The 21,438-nt window shown below is 38.1% G+C and overlaps 2 protein-coding genes across 3 annotated transcripts in view; one reads left to right on the top strand and one right to left on the bottom strand.

Moving 5' to 3' along the window:
- LOC131560617 (unconventional myosin-X-like) overlaps positions 1-2,489 on the top strand; it is a 75,313-nt gene extending 72,824 nt beyond the window's left edge. The window contains exon 40 of the mRNA XM_058809463.1: positions 197-2,489. Within this exon, the coding sequence (XP_058665446.1) occupies positions 197-310 (114 nt within the window). The 3' untranslated portion in view covers positions 311-2,489. The remainder of the gene's footprint in view (positions 1-196) is intronic.
- Positions 2,490-6,770: 4,281 nt separating this feature from the next.
- The window catches only part of LY75 (lymphocyte antigen 75), a 43,541-nt gene continuing 28,873 nt past the window's right edge, over positions 6,771-21,438 (bottom strand). The window contains exons 25-35 of one of the 2 annotated variants that reach the window (XM_058809253.1): positions 18,911-19,137; positions 17,027-17,195; positions 15,708-15,869; positions 14,689-14,811; positions 14,073-14,267; positions 13,482-13,702; positions 12,228-12,402; positions 11,560-11,727; positions 10,267-10,389; positions 9,647-9,814; positions 6,771-8,663 (exon numbers count right to left, since the gene is read on the bottom strand). In XM_058809253.1, coding sequence (XP_058665236.1) covers positions 8,485-8,663; positions 9,647-9,814; positions 10,267-10,389; positions 11,560-11,727; positions 12,228-12,402; positions 13,482-13,702; positions 14,073-14,267; positions 14,689-14,811; positions 15,708-15,869; positions 17,027-17,195; positions 18,911-19,137 — 1,910 coding nt within the window. In that variant the 3' untranslated portion in view covers positions 6,771-8,484. The remainder of the gene's footprint in view (positions 8,664-9,646; positions 9,815-10,266; positions 10,390-11,559; positions 11,728-12,227; positions 12,403-13,481; positions 13,703-14,072; positions 14,268-14,688; positions 14,812-15,707; positions 15,870-17,026; positions 17,196-18,910; positions 19,138-21,438) is intronic. The other variant, XM_058809254.1, reaches the window with a different exon arrangement.

Below are 21,438 nucleotides of genomic sequence, written 5' to 3'. Positions count from 1 at the left end.
AAGTGTTGCTACATCAGAGTACAAACTTGTCGAGCCTTTCTCTTCTTACTGTCATGTTCACATTTAGTATTAACACGCAAAATTGATTGTGTCATGACTTTGGAAAACAGGAATCTCTTCCAGCAAAATGTCCTGTATGCCTCAGTGAACTGAGGTTTTCAGAGTGCTTATGCTGTGTGCTGTGTTCTCTCCCCAGGTGGGTGAGATAATAAAGATCATGAAAGCGTACATCAACATGATCGTGAAGAAACGCTGCAGTGTCAAATCAGCCACCAGCGTGGACAGCCATGCAAGCATCTGGACTAGGTGATACGGATGAACTGGCACTAGTTTAGTCATGGGTGTCTGCAACTTGCCAGCACAAGTGTAGCAAAGATGTTTTTTAAGAATTCAACTGACTACTGTATTTAAAACCTAAAGTGACATCTACAGTACCATAGGATTTGCACCTCTGCCCAAAGACATTAAACAGTTACAACTGTTGTGAAATACTAATGGCCCAAAACTTGTTTTCCCCTTGCCTGTTTGATGAACAATGTACCTTAAAGAAGCAAAGTCAGAAGCATCCTCCTCCTCCGTGTCCTCTCTGCTGCTTTCACTGTCACCTGTCATACTGGCAGAAAAATTGACAAGGATCATTTCTGCGGGACAGGAGACAGACTTAAGCTTCCTTAAGAATTTTGAATATGCAGACATCTGGGATCATGTGATCACAGCATGGTCTGCTGAAAGAATATTTATTTATTTTGCAAACAAATCTAAAATATAAATCACTGTGGGTTTGGTTTGTTTTTTTTTTTTTTTTCAGGATATACTAACAATCTGATCTGGTCTTTAAAAGCCTTTGTATAATTGAAGTCAAGTGGTCAAAAGAGATCAAACCCTACGCGAGAGAGCATTAAACAAAGAAACAAAAACACCCAAGGTGGTTGTTTACCTTCCAATAAAAGTTCATAGGTACACAACTGTAAAAGTGGCACTTTCAGTTAAACTATTAAATACTCCAGTCTGGGAGAGAACCTCTGGGACTAGCACCACTGAAACAGGCCCTAAGGTCACAGTTCAAGCAGTGTCTCTTGCATAAAAAATAATGACTGCTGTTCTCATGTACAGCCCACGAGGGGAGATGGTTTTAGTAGCATTTCCAGAAGAGCTGCTCTTCACAAACTCCAGGTATTAGATGGAGGTTGGAGATTTGTGGTGAACAGCTTGCTTGCATTAAGATCCTTCTTTCTTTAGGGGGGCTTTTAGGTGACTGGGCTCCCTGAACTTAGTTTTAAGTGAACTGTTTCCTGCTGAGTAAATAGGTGCCTAGATAAATTGTTACAGACAAGATTTTTACTTCCTCTTTACTGTAGTAAGCAAAAGTCAAATCCTGCATCCATCCCAAATTTAACAAGAACTGCTCACATCACTGAATCCCCAGATCCCCATGCAGTCTCCTCTAGGTCCTTAGTCCTCAGCAGAACTTGAAAACAATTCTATTTTGCCAAAACAACTGCTTCTTGGACGTTTTTATAGCTGCCTGCAATTTGAAGAAGCAGAATTTTTTTCTTCTCTATGAAAGACATTCATCTTCAGTTTGTTGACTTCAGAAAGTTGATTTAATTGTTTAAAACAATATTCACTATCAGTTCCATCATAAATTAGTTGCATTAACAACCAAGAAACCTGGTGGTGAGCGATTTTCCATGACCCTTGTCTAGTCTTGGGATCCCAGAATGCAAATGCCCATGAAACTGCAGAGCTGTATGTAATGTGGGCCTTCTTTCACATTTAAAATTGGCTGTCTCCATTTCTGTAGTAGCAGCAGCTAAGGCCTGTTAGCTATGGAACAGAAATTGCATAGTAAAATAGGTGTCAGTATGCAACAGATTCCATTCCAATTCATCATTAAATTGTGCCAATATTATTAATACTGTGTTGCAGAGCACTGGTTTTGAGGGTGACAGTACAAGAAGAAATACTGTACATAGCCCCTGCTCCTCTCTCATTTCCACTACACTGCAGCATGTGCAAGCACACCGGGCACTTGCTACACAATCAGTCAAAGAGGGTGGCCCCTGCTGTGCATCATCCCTCCAACTGGAGTTTTGCCTTAAATAGCATCACTGATGGAGCCCACAAACACCCCCTTGTTGTCACGAGGAATTAAAAGATGACCAGGTCACAGATGGGAGAGAACAGGAATGCAGAGGCCACCTGAGAAGCAACACTTTGTATACACTGCATACACTGGCTCAATCTCTAATGTATCAGACTAGGCTTGATTATCCATGTCCTAACTCTGCACTAGTTCTGTGTTCTGGCTCTTGGGTTGCTGCAGGCAGCTTGAACCCACTTGAAACATAACTCTCACTACTATTTGTTGTAATTTTGCTCATTTCTATTATAGAACTCCTTCTTCTGTCTTTTTTAATTTGTAACTGGCTTTACAAGATGAAAGTTTAATAAATTATTGGATTGCACAGGCTGCATTCACTTACAGGCATTGTGTGCCCATGTTGAGGGGTTTTCTCAGAGCTTAACACTCGGAACGTGCAAGTGAAAATCAGGCGACACCAGCATGAGGATACAACAGCCCTTCCTCCCAGAAGCAAGTTTTGGAAATAGAAAATAGTTTGCTACTAAAGTGGGGAAGGTTTGTTTGCAACTTCTGGTTTTCTCTGCGGCTGTCACACCCTTGCCCAGTGGGAGATGTCCCACTGGTTCTGAGACAGCAGGGCAAGGAATTAATTGTCTCCCAAGGCCCAGTCTGTGGCATCAGCTCCATACCTTCTCATCAGCACCTCCAAAGTCACTAACAACAGAAAATCACTTCTGGCTCAAATAAGCTGCCAGTTTGCACTTCCCACACAAGTGCATGGCTGGGTCACGGTACTCACCTAAGAGCTTGTGTCACTGAAATTGGGACTGGTAGCAGCTGAGCTCTCAGCAGCACAGACAGACCATCCCACTAGCAGACAAAAGTTCCCTCAATCCATACACAGGTATGGAATCCAAGCAGTGGTGCATAATCCCCATCATTATGCTCCCCTTTATACCTTGGTCAGATGCTCTGAGAGCCTCAGGACCCTGGAGATCAGTGCTATACAATATCACTTCCAACTGTTCAAATTCTTCGTTCTCCATCTTTATCCTCTTGCATAGATTTTCCATGTCTTTATTTGAGGCTGAAAATGCCTCTGCTTACTGCCAGCTAGCCAGTCTCCTTTCTGGGCAGCTGTTGAATTTCAGACTGCACTTGTTTCATTAATACATCTCTATAAAGACAACAAACGTGCACTGCTGCAGGTCCAATATGATTACAGCAATGCACACAAAGGCAGTTACTGAGTGCTAGCCTTGAATAACAACCCAAAGTGGCCCCCAACTAAAAGCCTTCTCTGACTCCCTTTTTAAACGTTTGATCACCCTGTCAGGTTGGTATGCAGTTTCTCGGGGACCCCACCCAAGTATTTCTGTAATAGTTAATTCAAGTTTGAATGCTCTGTTTATTTTATATGAACTAGTTTCTAGACAATTTATAATCAGTACCTACATCATAAACACGAAATGGTTTATACACAAAGACACTGCCTCAGGTAAGTTGTTTCACAAAGTCATGGGTCTAGTTATTATTGGCAGTAAACTTGAAATACTTATTTGTACCTGGTTTTAAAACACACAGCCTCTCCCTATGTGGGCTGTGTATTTTATTATTACCCTGTGCAATTGCTTCAAAGTAACATGCTCCCCTTGGGCCTTCAGGCAAATCTCACACAAGAATTCCAGCCCCCTCTGTAAAATATGAACTCCTAAATTGGTAGGATGTAAATTTGCCAGGCTCTTGGCTACTTTTTTGACCAGGGATTCTTAATGTACAGCTGGGATACACAAATCCTGAGTGACTATCACAGTGACAGCCCAAGAAGATGAACTCAGTTGGCTCTGTACTGGGTTAGACACTGGGCAGAGTTTTTGCAGGGCCACTAATGAGGCACACACATCATTAGGAGCAACTTACCTGTCTTGTACCTTTCTCCTGTTGCAGTGTGAGTTTGAAGGCAAGGCAGCTGCCTGATGTGGGCTACAAAGGCATTGAATTTGCTTTGAAGGCAATGAATCTGCAGGGAAGAGATACCCTGGCTGAATAAGGTGTGGAGGGAGTTCCTTGGTGCTGGAAGAAGGGAGAAGTGGCTGTTGTCCACAGCAAACTCCCCGTTGTTGTGTCATAAATACTCAGGCCAGGATCAAGAAAGCTGCTCTCAGCTTTCTTGCTTGCAGAGAAGGGGGACAGACCCACCCTGCCGAGGTTGTGGTGTCCTCCTGCTACAGGATGTTCCAGCTGGCCACAGGGGCTGCGGCAGCCCTTTCCCTGCAGCCCATGGCAGTGATCCTTCTGGTGCCTTAATGGTCAGTGCTGCAAAGCCGGGGTGAGAAAGGAGAGGTACAAGGAAGAATGGTATCCACAGGAGAAAACAAAGATGGAATTTCAGAAAGCCAGTCTTTCCCTCAAAGCAGCTCACGATGCAAGCTGTGGACAAATGTGATTTCCCATTACCCACCTCCACTTATAATTCACACTCTCATTTAACACAAGACACTCTTCAAATACCCAGATTATGTTTATGAAAAAAAGACATTTCAATGAAAGTACAGTTGCTAATGGTGATGACATTCAATCGTGCATATTTGAAATCCACCTCAACCCACTACTTTGTAAGTTTAATTTGGATATGCATATAAGGCCTGTTAGCTTTAACAAAGTGAAAGCACCATGGTTTTATACAATTATCTGCTCTGAAAAGTCCCCTTAAAGGGAACATGACACATGGCATTTGAAAAGAGAAGTTCTATAGAAAGCAGGAGCAGTACTCTTACTATCTGTATGAGTGTCCCAAGACACAGCATGCAGGAAAAGATCTCTGTTATCATTTGTTCTAGCAAAAATGCATAAGAGGCCAGCATAATTCAGGAAGCACATTTTGAAATAATTATTTTTTATTGCTGGAATCCACTTTTTCAAGAGTCACCTTGGAGTAAATTACTCTATTTATGATGAAAAGTAGTAAAACAAAGAACTAGTGTACCGTTTGTAATTATAGTCCCTTCTGCATTGGTAAAGAGAAATCCTAAAGGACTTACAGTCTTTGTTGCAGTATTGTCTCATCACAATAAAAGCCTCATCTGGTATCTTGCCCTAGCCCCTCAAATCTGTAAAAAATCTTAGTTACTGACAGATATTATGATAGAGCGTGCAGGAATTTTCAGTGTGCAAATACCATTGCTGTGGTTTAGCCATAAAGAATACACCCAAGATGACAGCAGTGTTTTATAAGGGCATTTATACTATGCACCATTTGCAAGTTAATTTGCTATTAACAGAATATTCCCTGTAGTACTTTGCCAACTCTCATCGTAAAACTCAGAACTAAATGGGAAAGGTCCATTACAGTGGCAACTGAATTTATTCTCCAGTAAGGAATCTGTGTTTCCTAAGCTCAGTTGTTTAATATTGTTCAGAAGTCTTGCTTTAAAACTGTGCAGTGTCTGTTCAATTTGGTCAATAAGAACTTTATGTACTTCTTGACAACAGAATGAATTTGACTAACTTTTAGAAACCTGGGTGTTATATATCCCACTGTGCTCCATACACACAGCAACAGCAGATGCATGAAGTTCCAAACAGTAGTTCCAACTTGTAGCAACAAAAATTGTAATATTAGGTCTTCATTTTTTGCAGCCACACCAAAAACAAAGAATCACTAGCAGGCCATGAAATTTACTTACTCCTTTCAAAAATGTTTACATGTGTAACATATGTCCAAAGCAACAAGCAGATGGTGCATTTGGTTTAAGGGAAAAATGCTGAGAAGTACAACAAAAGCATCAAGCCCAAAGAGTGCTCATGCATAAAGACTTGTTGATTTTTATGTCCATTAAGCTACTGATGCAGAAACACTTTTAAAATAAAAATGCTGGCTGGTGCAAAGGCAATTGTGGATTAACCTTTCCATGACCCAGAGTCTCCAAGGCCTGGGCAAAATTCAGGAAGAGGAACTGAAGTAGTACACTTTTTGCCTAAAGCTACCACAGCTGGCAGATATTCTGTGCTCTGGGATGAAGGAGTTTTAGGACTTCTCAACTCCATTGCTCTGGGACCTGGGAAAGCATTTCTCTGCTGCCATTTCCCTGTACATCATCTTCAGTTTTAACATTAATGTTTGTGAAGCAGATGACCTCGTGAGTCATCTTGCACAATAGGATGTTTCTCCCAGCAAACTACAAATAACACTGCCCTTTGACCAGCAGTCCGAGGTTTTGGGCATCTGGAATTCAGAGCTCAGACATCACTAAAAATGAATACATCTTATGCTTTAATTGCAAGTGTTACTTAGCTGGAAGTAGTTTAACTTTGCTTATATTTTAAGAGGCATTATGGAGGGAGCCTTTATACCCTGCCATAATCTGGGCCTTTAGGTGCTAATGAACTACACCCTGATTAGAACAAAAAGGCACAGAGGAATGTTCCCTGTGGAAGCCTGAAGTAGCTTGATAAAAGCTAGGTATAACTAAGTTTTCAACTGCAAAAAGAACATTAAAGGCATTCTTTTTAAATACATTGAAGATGATGTATTACCTCTAAAAGTTTTCTTACTGTAGTAACACACAGTCACTGGCTTTAATTCGGATCACAGCCCCTGCACTGTGCTTTTTTACCCAGTGATTAATGACCCATGCCTTAGCTCTGATAACTGCTTCTATGGAAATAAAACCAGTGTAAGCAGTTCAGTGTTTTATTTAACTTTATTCTTTCAGTAACAATACTGCCAAATAATCTTCCTGTGTATTTCAAATGAAGTAGGTTATTCACCTGCACTAAGGCCATAGTGCTTATGCACAAAGGAATTACCAGTGATTAGACAACTTGGGTGTGATGAAACAAACATGAGAAATGGGGCCTGAAAAAATTATTTACATCATTTATAAGAATAAAATATACAATTTTAATAAAAAGTATATATCCTTTTGTGTTGAACCAGGATCTTAATAATTTCCACTTTCCATTTCAGACTCACACCTAAAAATGCTCAGAGTATAAACATCTATAAAACTATTAAATCTCAAAACATGGGAACTTGGAAATTATTTTTCCCATTTATTACCGTAGTTAGAAAAAGACAATAACCAATATTTATTTAGTCCATTAAGTTAGAAGTCATTTGGCAAAGCACTTAGGCATAAAAGCTAAACCAGAAGACATCAGGAACCAGACTTTGCCACATTTCAAGCACTTCTCATACCAGGGTAAGTTAAAGAATGAGAGTTATTTTCCTCATAACGACATTTTCTACAATGCAGTTTCATTTTTACCTCAGGAAAACAAATGTTCACAATTGTGCCCAAAAGTACCAAAACAAACAACAAAAGTGCTTACTTTGATCAGCAAACTACCACAATGGCTCCCTTGCTGTGCCCCTTCAGGCTGCTCTTTTAACAAGCTCAAAGTGTATCTACAAGGAGTTCTCTACTTCTCAACACAAATGATAAACACTTCCTTATCAAAATAGTGCAAACAGGAACAAAGAAAAGTGCCATCAACATAAATAAACTGCAGGAAAAGAAGGCAGTTGAACACTGTGACCTTGCTCTGCTGCTTCAGAGAAATCAGTAGTACTCTTCTCAGCACACCAGGCCAATGTATTCCTATTTACCACCTCGTGCCACCACTACATGCAGAATGGATTTGGTCTTTGGCATATCCTCCTTCATAAAAGTAAATGCACCTGTTCTTTGTACTGTGCATTCAAAAAAGTCAAAAGACTTTTTCAAAATAATAATTATTCAAATCATTGAGTAATTAATATATACAACTCTGTCTTCCCTTTTTCTCTTTATAGCATTCTTTGGAGTGCATAGGAAAGTCTACAGAGACACATCACATACAAAAATCAAGTTTCAGTTTTATGAAAAATACTCAAGTATTTTTAGCATTTATGTACACAAGTTTGTTTACCATATATTCTCAGTCTTTCCTTAGACATATCTTTTATCTTCTTTCTTGGACAGATGACATATTTCACTTATAAAGTTATAGATTGGTAACTATAAAATTAGGCATTTAATTCTAGTATAAATAAGAGTATTGGGAGAAGCAAATTTTAAGTGTATTCATTAAAGTGATGTTGTATGAAGTACTGTTGGCATTAATTTGTTCCATCAAAAATTCCAGTAAAGAGAGAAAATACTATAAATTAAAAAAATACAACCGAACTCTAAACACCTTGCATCTTAAAAGGCTGAGGCCAAATATAAAGAATTACCATTAAATTGGAAAAAAATTGCACTTGTATATAAACAAACTAATTTTAGCCCCCATTAATAACCTTGTTGCTTTTCAAAAGAGAAGTAATAAAACATCAAGTAGCTCATTTCTTATGGCTTCACATGGTGAAGTTCAGGCTTAAATTGAACAGAAGAAAGCTTTTCAACAGCTATCTTTTAGCTATCTGTGAACATATCATCAGTTTCATCATCATTCATCCCTCTTTGGTAGCGTACGGAAGAGAAGGCACTCCAGTGAAGACGCTTCTTTTTGTAGAGGTAAAATACCAGTCCAACTATTAAAACCAAGATAATTAGCAGGGCAAATGCTACAGCCACACCAGTATGATTAGAACCTGAAATAGAACAAAAGAGGAATGTTTTTTATTTAGGAGTTCTGGCAAGAATACTTTGTCAAAGAGTTGATGCTTAGGTAGCTACACACTAATACTGCACAGTTAGCTCAAGTCAAGGCAAACTGCTTCCTATCAGTAGTCTTCACTTCATCACATGGGAAGTTAGATGCTAACTCATGCAGGAATGCATCAGTCATTTTTTGGATCAGCTTATTTTTGATCATTCTGTTGTTAATTTACTAATATTTAGGTTGGAAGGGACCTCTGGAGTTCAAAAAAACCTACTTGCAAAGGCTGCACTCATTTGGAGGTTTGTATACTTCATAAATCCAATGAGATCCTAGGCTCTTGGAAGGGAAGGTAATTATACTTCCCTCAGACTGAAGAGATCTTGTTGAGGTCTTCCTTATTGGCACAAAGTTTAATCTATTCCTGCATCTATTCCACTTAAGTGAAAATGTATACAAAATCAGAAAGATTCCACTGCTTCTTCAGGAACTTGCTTGCTTAATGCTCAGTTAACTGCTTGCTTTCCTGTACAAAGCCAAGAATGAGGGAATAAAGGCCCGAGTCTTTTTCTGGAGCTACGGGGTGACATTCCCAGAAGCCTCCCCAAGACTGAAACCACAATGTGCAGTACTCGCTTACAAGCAGAACTCTTCCTTATTCCACCTACACAAACTCACCCACAACAGACACCCTGTGGTAAGAAGCAATGGCAACAACTCTATGCTTTCTGGACATTTCAGTTCTGTTCCTTACCCACTGAGTGGATAGTGAGAGCCAGGAGAAGTAAATTCCTAGACAATTTGCCTCTGAATGCAGTTTTACTGCTAAACAACTCTTGCTTAGGCAGAAGTATTGATGGGCTCTTTTGTGAATTGCACTTCCAGTATTTCAACACAGACTTTATCCAATAAACCAGAAATTCCTGAAAACAGTTGCTACAAAATCAAGTCTCTGCTAAAACAACTCTTCCATACCTAAAGGAGCTTTACAAACCACTCTGCTTCGACTACGTGCACAGTCAACTTTGGACCACATGCCAGTTGTGGACAGGATAACACTGCATTTTTCATTGGCTTCTGCAGTTTTATTCTCCCAGTTGACATATTTAACTGATGAGCCATCCAGCCAGTTCAGGGACTTCCCTGTTAAAAAAAACATTACTTAGTCTAGATCACGAAAAGATCCTGTAATGCTACACAATGTCATTCATAACCTATTGATCTCTTTATATTGCTAAAAAGAAAAGGGCTGACTAGCCATCCCACATATTAAAAGCAGTAAATATGAACACAACTTTTAGCCACCCCTCTTCTCTAGACCTTTAGCAATTGATGCTCTTGCATCAAATATTAGGCAGAAATAACAGAGGTGGGAAAAATTAATTTCAGGGACTCCTGATTACCCTAACTGCAACAGGAAGAGATTTAACTACAGTGAAGTCCAAAGTTCTTTCAAATGTTAAATGACAGATTCCAACGTCAAGTAGAAGTTACTGTAGGCTACCAATGCTGCAGAACTGTTCTTATTTGAGGATTTATGCATTTGTATTTACAATATGAAACATTTATGCTCATTCATTGTTGCTACTTCTTACCCTTAAAGCTCTGATCCAGGCCAAGCCATACATTCTTGGTGATGAGATCATGTTCCTTTATGTGTGTGCTCACAAATGCATTTTCCTCAGCATCCACTATAGTCAGAAGGATTGCTGAAGGATCTAAGGGGCAGGGGAAATCAGTCAGAATGGCAACTTACACAATTTTTCACGAAGCTGGTACACTGAATTTATTTGGGAAAAATTACTATGGGAAAGGGCTTGTAAAATTAGCTTAGAATAACCTTCTGAATAAAGACATGAACCTCCCATCCCCTAAAATACAGCATGTTTTACAAGATGGCTTCAGATGGCTTGTTATTATACCAGGTTATAGAGAATAAAATGGGAGTAAACTTACTGCAGCTGCAGACTGCATACATGGAAGATATCAAGAGATATGCCTGATTACTAGTCTTGCCCAAGTAATAGGCTTTCAAAAACATAGTTGAACAAAAACTCAGCATTTTGCTGAGTCTAATTTCTAAATCAATCCTCCCACCGTGCCTCAGGTTTTTATGTACAGTAATTAAGGAATAAGAGGGAGGAAAGGGCATGCTCAGAGTGCACCCATCCTCTACAAGTATATAGAAATATAAGCCAGGTTCTTTCTCTTTCAACTACCAGAACAAATTTGACTCAACAGAAAACTGCATCCAGGACTGGGTTTTTTAGATTCTAAATAGTGAGTCCAACGTCACACCATAAGATGATTCCATAAAAGAAAGTTACATCTGTCACTAACTTCTGTGTTAGGGTGATTAAACCTTCTGTCCATGAAACTGATTAACATTGTCTCTGCAATACAATTCTCCATGTAGCTCAGCAAAGAAGATAGACAATTCTTTAATGTGACATAACATTAAGTTTGTTACATGCTTTAATATCTATAACATACATACCCTTTGAACCGTTTCATAGGTTAGCAAGCTCCCTATCAGCAAGCAGCTATGGCAAGGATAAGAAAGCCCTGCCAACAGCACTAACTCTGCATGCAGATAAAATGTCTTCCTTCAAACCACAAGCATTAAACCTCTGAATCTTCTTCAACTGGCTACCTGCATTTAATCTACTGATACCTGTGTGCCAAATGATCTGTAGCATGTTGCAGTATTTTATTAAGAATTTTCCTCTTGCTATAAAGCTTGCTATTGCATTTCCTAAACTCAAGGAGCATTAAAATGGCAAAGCTGAAGTCTAACCAGTATAAGATTTTAGGTTGTTGGGTTTTATTTCTTCTCAAATAGTGGACTTCTATTACATGTTGTAATGTGATAAAGAGTCTAAACCTACTTAGCTTCTTGCAGATTCTCTTAGCCTCTTCCACGTTATACACAGAAAAATTGTAGAATGCCATGTCAAAAGCATAACAGTGATCCCTGTACTGTTCCCACTGCAGGGAGCCACTGCTCTGTGGGCATCCAGAAGATCTACTTGCTTGCTTTGGCTCTAATTTTCTCTCTGCAAAGACAAAGAAATGGATGTTATTTCTGCTGCAGTTTGTGCCCAGTCTCTGGAATAACACAACGATAAGTATTAACAAGGGCTACTACTCCTACCAACAACCACTATTTAATTAGTTTACATTCCTTCTTCTTGAGTCATGGATGAATTTCTTTAAAAATGAGCACAAGACAAATCCCAAATTGTTAGGAACAACTTTTGTTGTTTTTGTGGGTTTTGACATTTATCGTGTATATTTGATAAGTATTTTGATTTAGAAAATATACATATATTTGATATTCCTATCTCAAGTGCTCAAGAAGTAACCAGATTTGATTTAAGTTTTCACCACTGGATTGATGAGAATTTATCTCCCTGAAGTATTAAAAAGTGTTTTATCATTCCTGATAGAAAACTCTTCTTAAAAAAGGAATCATGTGCAGTATTTCAACCTTGATTTCTACTTCTAAATACAACATGTAAAAACAACTACACAAAACCTTAAAAATAACACTTACTGTTTGGAGGGCTGTAGCAAATGGCACCTTCAGCAACATTAGTACATTTTGTACGGTTCCAAAATCCTTTAGTATCCAAAAGAACACAGTTCTCAGTAGTATTTGAGTTTTCTAATTCCCAGGGGTAGTAGTCAAAGTCACTTCCATCTGACCATTCAAAATTAGCTTTACTTCCCTAATAAAGGAAAAAACCAAATTTTTTAAACTACACACGACTGTGCTTTAAATCTCATCCGTTGTGAATTAAGTCATGTAGCAATATTTGTCCCTTGTAGAGTGACAAATTAAAGAGCAGGTGGTCTCATCTAAATTCACAGTAAATAAATGTACAACATAGTTTGCATTTTCTTAACATAGAAATTTTTATTATTTGTGGGAACTGAGAAAGTACAGCATGTTCACAAGTTTAAACCTGCAATGTGCCTGTTTTATCCTGTGGGGAACATTTTACTTGGTTCCACCCTGCTGTTCCATTTAAGCAATCTGCCTTCCCTGCTATGAACACTAGTGGGTATGTTGCAAACTGCTAAATTCTTGAGATGGCTGCAGTGAGTAGAACTGGGCAGCTCAGGGATGGTTTGCAGTGCTACCTCCTATTTCAGATACCCTCCTGGAAACCCATGACAATGAGGAGTCAGTTGGGGGGGACCCATTCCCACGTATGCATAGAAATGACACACCTCTGCAGAGGACTATTCCTGCCAACTAACTACCACTAGCAGCTCTGGCAGTTAGTGAGGGGAGCAAGATGAGGCCCACAGGCTTTTGGCTCCACAGTAAAGCAGACAGAGGAGTAAGCAGATCTGCAGCTGCCTCCTGCTATTGTGTGTGGGAGGATGGACACTTAACTTACTGACAGGCTGCTCCTGAACTGCTCTGGAGAGCCAGTCCTGACCTCAACTAAGCAGGTTCCACACAGCCTTGTCTGTCTCTATTTGTTAATGAAATCTGATTCTACAGAGGGCCATAAAGTCTGAAGCCTCTAGAGATAGCACGGCAAATCATGCTTGCTTGTGCTGCAAGGAACGATGAGGGAACACTCTATTATTTTAAACTGTCAGGTAGTAGGAAGAAATATCTTAGTGTGCCTACATTCACCAAAATTTAATATTAACACATTACACAGGGTTGAAAATATACTACATGGAAAAGAGATTCTAAGGAACTGGAAAAAAAACATCAAAAATATTTCATATCTTGTCCAAAACATTATTTACAGATCTGTTACTGACGTCCCCAACAATATATACTTACATCATGAATTGACAACCCAAGCCACAGAGGATAACCATCCTGTTTGACAATATCTTCTAGAAATAACTGTTCTGATTCACTGTGTACACTTGCTAAATCACTGTTATTTTGTTGGCACAATCTCAGTGCCTCATACCACGTTAATTTTTTCTGAAGGATCCTGTATGTTCTGTTTCCATGTGGAATGGTGTCGGGCAATGGAGGTTTGTGCTGTTGGTGTCCTATTGCAAAGAATAAGAAGAAAAGTTGAGTGCATTTCTTTCATGTTACTAGGAAAAATACAGAAAGCATTAAAATCCATCTATCTCAGTGTAACTCAAGCATTAAAGTGCTCACTACAAGCCACTTCTATCAAGGTAAGTTTACTTTTGCTACTTGGAGAACTGAGTTCAGCAGTTACTGGACGAGCACAGCAAACACATTTCTCCTGATCAGAGTATTACAGCAGTGATGCAGACTGACCAGACGACCCCAGATGCTCATTTCAGCTGTGCCATGTGTTTCACTAGGAGCAAAACCAAAGCCTTATTCAGCAGGAAGAAGCTATGATTTAAATTATGACCCCTCACCCAACACTCCAATACTACTCACCCCTTTCGATTTTACAGGCGAGAATACTGTACATGTTGTAGTGATTAGCGTGCCAACTTTGAGAATAATTATAAATATCCCAAAACCCATCAAGATTTACACCAGCAAAAAAATTGTTCTTCTTTATGATCGGTCTTCCCAGCCTCCAGTTATTGTAAGTCAGATGAGTTTCATCATACCACTTGAGAACTTTATCTGTGGAAAATATTTCATATTTATTAAACCACTGGCATTATGTATACAAACACCATTTAACTTTGAATATATTAATGATATTAAGAGATGTTCACTTTGGAAAAAATGCTGGGATACTGCAAATTATTCTAAATCAGTTTCATATCTAGTGCTAAATACGTTAGCATTACTCATCTTGGCCACTTTACAGGGAAATCAAATCTAAACTAAACAGATCATATTGGATCTAATTATCACTCAAACAGAGAGCATGTCAGGTTATTTTGTTCTAGAAGATAAGTACAAATATAAATCATCAGTACAGGTTTGCATTCACTTTGACTTTGGTTATAAACTGAAACGTGCAAAGAATGTGCACTTAATGCTCCAAATTTTGTCTCTGATCCAGTTAATAAGAAAAAAACAAACCCTTAAATCTTACCACTGTCATCATAAATTACACCCAGCCAGACCCACAGAGCCAGACCGCTGAATGAATGAAGCTGCTCAATAACAAAGTTATTCTCCTCTTCATCTCGAACACTCAGAACAAATGCTTCGGGGTCTGTTGAAACATTTTTTACATTACTTTCTTACAAATCCACCTTTAAGTTAAAAAAGAAACTTTTTTTTCTATTAATGTTAACAATTATTACAGATTACAACCTCTGTAAAGGCCAGATCTTTACAACATAACTAATTGAACAGTGCAAAACCAATTTTCAAATGTATTATCAATGGTTCTATCCCTGGTTTTGTGGATAAGTGAAAGATTTCAGCTCCAGAGATGAAGTGACAAACAAGTTGTATGTAGTAAAAGTTCTCTGCATAGAACATAAAAATACCAGTGAACTTTCACGCTTGAACTGCTCTATCAGAGAAACAGTATAAATAAAAAGACTGAATTGTAATCAATTAAAAAAATTTAAAATAATTTTTGGAAATATGAATGTCTGAAGGTTTAATACAAGAGGAAAGCTGTTCCTAAGGTTATACTTTATTCAGGATGGACAGAAAATGTCCATGGGCTTTTCACTCTACTTACTTTGTTCACTTAAGTGTTCCACTCAGCAAAGCTGGAGGCAGCAGGAAACCACAAAGTAAATGCAACTGTAAAGCCAGAATGTTGCCAAGGGTATAACAATTACCCAAACTATTTAAAACTGGCACATTATCATAAAATCCCCAAACAGACACAAAACCTTGCCATTTTTCAGATTTCAGAGCTCAGCAGCTCCAAGCCTCTTTCCTCAACTCTCCTATCCATGCTCTGGCACTTTCCATCAGGGTAGTGCTAAGGCAAACAGCACCAGGCAGTGCTACACTGCTGCATTACTGCCACAGCCTTTCCCCACATTCACTCTGCTCTCAGTCATTGTAAGACAGTGACTCAGATCCAACACTCATCTCCTCCAAGCTGATCCAAGTCCATAAATACCTGCAGTATGACAAAGTACTTACTCATATTCCTGCATAAATGATGAGCTTCGTGAGGCTTCAGTTCTCTCCATCTATTTTTTGTTATCATAAAAGTGTAGCAATTGTTTCTAAATGATATCCAGGGTGTATTTTTAATCTTATGTGGGCATTTCACTTGTGTAACTTGTTCTTTTTCAGTCTTCTCTAAAAAAAAGACAAGACAACATCAGGACATGAATTACTAATAGCACCACCTGGCCTGGCATCCCACAAAGCACTTTCAGGTACCACTTAAAAACTTGTAAGACAAATTAAGTTGTCATCCTTTAAATGTGTTATTTTCAGTTTCCTCATGATAGTGATTTTTTTAAAGTAACAAACCAGCAGTAAGCTCTACTAAAGAATACAGATGCTTGCAAGTTTTCAGTTATTTTAAATAGGTTTAAAAATAAATCCTCACATAAAAGTGCTAAGTGCAGGCCAATAACCAGAAGCTCTTACTGCCTCCAGTGCAGGGCAGACCACTGTAACAAATAAATTACTTCACAGCTAGCAACACCTCTTAGTTCTAAGGCTTTATCTAATATTTGAGGAGTGAGAGTATGACATCATTAACTGCAGTTCCCTGGCCTGTAAGCACAAAATAATTAATCATGTCATAACACCACACTTTACTCTGACTCAGGATGTACAGTGGCTTGTGTCCCCTCACAGAATAAAACCAAAACAAATCATTATGGTCTCATAGAGAAAAAGTCTGTGATGATCTCTCAGAAAAATCTTTTTCTGAAGGATACACAACTAGCACAGCTCTTTCCTGGAAATAAAAAAACCACATCCTACTGCATTCCTGTCTTGTTATAATTAGTAGGTATTTAGAAAGGTTTTGTGAACTTCAGATGATGATTTTCAATTCAGTGTCAACCTTCTACCCTTCTCCATATAGCCATATACCTTCTCCCTGTAGATTTCCATGTCTGAATAGATTTCAGGAGGTTTCAATATTAAGATGTAAACAGTACAAAGATATTTTAATCTTCTCCCACAGGCAAGTGGGAGAGATTAGTATGCAACAATCTCAGAGAAGCAGTGCAAAGACAGGATCAGTTGGCAATAAGGGTACTAACCCAATGCATTCATGCTGAATTTATTTCTAAGGTACAATTAGATTAAGACCAACAGGTGCGTGTCCCCTGTCTTTGAAGACAGTTTTTTTTTTTTTAAGGGCATAGAAATCAGACTGTTGGAGAAAATATAAGTTTTAAAATGTTGTAATTTTGAAGTTACAAGCTGAAATCATTGAATTCATTTCATAATAAAATAAAAGTCAACTTTTATAAAAATGATGGTTGCATACATACTTTGTGATGCATAGCAAATAGCTCCTCGATTTTCAGAGGAACAGTCAGAAGTTTTCCAGAAGCCATCAGTATCCAAAAACACACATTCTTCATTTGTGTATTCATCATCTTCAGACCAGCGACTAAAACTCACATGTTTCCCATCCAGCCAGCCATAATGTTTTCCACCCTAGCATTATTTAAGCAAAAGGGATGAGCTTACACAGAAAAAAATAAGGTGCAGATAATACATTTACATTGGCTAGACATTTTCAGTGTCTTTGATGAGAACGGTAGGTGTTCCACTGCCCTCATGAGCTATTTCCTGCTCACAATATAACAAGCTTTGTTATTTTAAGTTCTGCAGTTGCAAAAATACAAATTAGCTGAATGGTAAATTATCCAAAGGTAATGTCTCACTACTGTTCATAGGAAGGAAGGCCTAGCAATGGGATGTCCAAACTGCATCATTTGCATCTGGAAATGGTGGATATCATCTCCTAATCTTGGAAAACTGCTAATAACTGAGAAGAAAGTCCAGTCTCAGTTACTCTATATTGAGTTGAAAGTAATTATTAAATACTTAATTGATTTAATACATCAGACTTGTTCCTGCCCTGGAGGATGCAGGAAAAAAAAAAAACACATAACAAGCAGCATGCTATCTTTAAAAAAATCTTACATTTGAAAGTCTTTGGGAAATCCCCCTACTGTTGTGTAATTTGTCTTATATCTTTCTTTTGTGTCTGATTTCAGCACTGGAGTAACAAGTTCTGTTGACCAGTTGCATTGTAATATCCTTTCATGTGACATTTTAATTGTGCCCAAATAATGAAGTGTTGCAATAGTGAAGAGCCAGTGCATGCCTGAGCTCTATGCCCCAAAATGAATCATTTGATCTTCACTTACATATAAAAAAAATCAAAAGAGATGGGAAAATAGGTTGTCTGGTTTCCCCATTTTCACTAAGATTAAATGGTTATTTCCTTTAAAATTTAAAAAATATTCTCCATAAATTATATACTCAAATTTCTGTTTTCCTCTATTTGCTAAAGTATCCAGCAGCCCAGAAGTGACAATAGAAGAACATAACACCACAGTGCTGCATGAACACCAACATACTGTGTAGGTAAGGCACCTCTAAAAAAATTCTAACTTTTTTCTTGCAATTATCTCCAGACTTATGTGTGTGACAAAAGAGATAAACTTATCCAGCAAGCCCAAGCCATCCCATTAACAGCTGAGACATCTCTCAATCCACAATAAAGATTTTCAAGAGGTCCTCCAGCTAATAAAGATAAAAAGCAGCCCCTCCTGCATGATTTTATTTTTTTTACCAAATACAAACCATAGGGAAAAAGAAAAACCTACTAACCTGTCTCAGAGATGCCTCTCTCAGACTCACAACACGGGTATAAATAACATGAAGTAACAATAGAATCTAAGTTAAACTTCAAAAATGCATCTCCACAAGTATTCAATGATTAATTTTGAATTTTATTTGCCACTTGTAGTTTTGCCCTTCCAAAACAGATTTTTGGGTCATCTTTCTAGAGTGGTACTGTAAACAGTGGTGATGATATTAAATGGCAACACTCATTACTCATTTGTAAACAAAAGAGATGACTCAGTAACCTATGTTGCTGCCACCCTACAATGCATCCCTTCATCATCAGTCTTTTAAAATAATTTTATCATCATCATCAATTCATCTAGTGGAGTTCAAGAATATATAACTTGGAGAACTGAAGGTTTAAAACATTTATCTTGAGATGGTTATCCCTAAATTAAGACAGTTTTTAGCCCAGAGAGTAATTTGTTACTGAATTTCTTTAACTCAGGTTTTGTTTCACACAACTGTAGAAATTACCTTAAGCCACAGTCTGAGGAAAAAACAAAACTTACATCTCTGCTGAAGAGTCCAGTCCAGAGTGGGTAATTATGAAGAGCAGCCTGAACAGCAAGAAAAGCCTGCTGGAACTGATCTGTGATGCTAACCAGCTGCATCTTGTTATTTATGCATGCAGCCATTGCATCATTCCAGGACAAATTCTTCAGAATTAACATGTATTGAACATTTTGATAGCTCAATGTTTCATTAATGACTTGCTCTGTCTGGTTATCAGCAGTACCTATACATAAGAAAAGAAGTCCAGTAATTAGGTAGTTAAATACTGTAATACATTTTAAAGTCCCAATATCTCTGTAACAATCAGAAAAACCTGTTTGACTACACTTGGGAAAAAAAAATCTTAGATAGTAGATTATGCTGATAATTATAGTTAGAAGCAAGCATCATTGATATCTTAGATAGAATAATATATATTTAGAATAATTATTATTTTCAGACAATGTATTATTAAATATCTTTTTGTCAATTTAGGTTCATTTATTTTTATATGTTATTTTAAATTAATTGCTAAATAATTTATTGAATTAAAAACATATTCTCTAACTTCAATTATACACAAATATGAGAGAGCAAGTGCTCTCTGCTGTAATATAGCAACAGCCAAACATGACTCATTTATCTCTGTGGAGCCTGTGGATTTATGCTTATGCAAATCTATTGTGCCACAGAACCTGTCTATGCAGATCTTGGTACAGCAGTCCCAGAACTCCTTACTGCCATCCATGAATATAGTGAGAACTGTTTTCACCTCCACTTAACTAACTGCAGAAAATCAGCTTGCATGGGGAGGGAGATAATTCACTATTTGTGCTCTGAGCACAGAGTGTTATCACAGCTACCAGCACCACACCTGAAGGCACAGCTCAGTGATGCATGGCCACTGCAGTTAATAGAAGATGCAAATACTCCTGTGGGTGGTAGGGTTAAGCACACAAATGGTAAACCCAAAAGCTTCATACACAACCAAAAAGAAACTCATTCTGCAAAAGGCAGAACTCACCCAGTATTTAAAACACTTGAAGTAGAAAAATGCCTGCAAGGGGTGAGGGGAGGCATCACTCTATAAATACCAGTATATAAATGGCTGATTGATTGGCTGACAGGGCCATTTTCCAAAACACATGACGACAGAAACACAATATTAATTTGATATTTACAGCTTTCAATAGATCAGAAAACTGACAAGGCTCAAACAGATTGTTTCAAGTAGTTTGTCTGCTGCCAAATGCTTTCACTTAGTAAACAGCTACAAAAGAGAACCATGGAACCCAGGGTGCCATCACACATCAAGGGGTACCAAATTGGAAACAAGGCAGTAAGCAAAATGTTCATTTCTGAAAAAATAATTGCTGATGATTACCATCTCAAGAAATTCTGCAAAACACAGTCATGCCAAGATTTCCAATGAACATGAATTATCTTTTTCCTGATGATAAAGCCCTAGACAGCTTTGACTCTCACACAGCTGTCCCTACAACCTGCTGAGGTCCCTCCCAACCCAAACTATGCTTGGATCCCTAACACAGTACAAGACCAGACCATAGCAGGACACATTCTCTGTCATTCCAAAAACCTTTCTCATTACACCTTCTGCAGCTGTGGCAAAGAAACATTGAGTATTTAGTCACTCCAGACCAATAAGAGATTGATATAAACAGATACACCGTCAACCTCCAATTGATAAAAGTCTCCTTTTCACATTTTTATGACATCTCTTCCATCCAAACTTCTAATCTTAACACTTAGAATTTCTGGAGTATTTGGCACTGAGTAAAGAAGATTTTGTATGTTAAATGGAGGTGGGAGGTGGAAATCTCTGTCTATTTGAGACTGAAGAAGGTGGGTGTAGTCTTGGGCATTTTGTACACCTAGGTTTCTTTGTGTTTGATTCTTTTTTAGAAGATAGCATGTTCATCACTTAAAAGGATTATTTATATAAAGGAACCTACTCAGAAGTGGGTATGCTGAACATTAGCCCATAGCAGTAATTAAATGCACATAATAACTACATGTGTTTGATCTTATTCCAGTAATTGGTATTGGCCAACCCACATGGGGACATCTGAATATTATTTTTAGTTCAGATTAAAAAATCCCACTCAAGTCAACTCTCAAGTTTTCTCTGGGGAGAGACCAACTTCAACATTTAAAGTCTATGATACTTTATATTCTCATAGAACTAAAAGACAGAGGATGTACTTAAGGAGGATATAAATATTGTGCGATTCCCTCCTAGGGTTTCTCACTTCCACAGTTCTGAAAAGGAAAAAGGAACCACTTGTTCCACCCCTCAGTGTACATGACCTCTATACACACAGAACATTAAAGACCCGTCTGCTGAAGTGTAATTCCACTGAGACTGCACAAAGTCTCTCAGGAAAACAAATTCTCCCTGAACTGGCCTATGAAACACAATAGGGAAAATTCTGAATGACTGACAAAACAGGCCCCAGATCATCCTCTACACCCTGCTTTTCTAGAATTTACCTGCTCAGTCTCTACAAGAATCTTGCTCTTCAAG

Source organism: Ammospiza caudacuta, chromosome 8 (assembly GCF_027887145.1).
Source record: "Ammospiza caudacuta isolate bAmmCau1 chromosome 8, bAmmCau1.pri, whole genome shotgun sequence".
In the NCBI taxonomy this organism is placed as follows: Eukaryota; Metazoa; Chordata; class Aves; order Passeriformes; family Passerellidae; genus Ammospiza; species Ammospiza caudacuta.
Note: the sequence above shows the minus strand (reverse complement) of the source record. Positions and strands in the feature narration are given on the sequence as shown.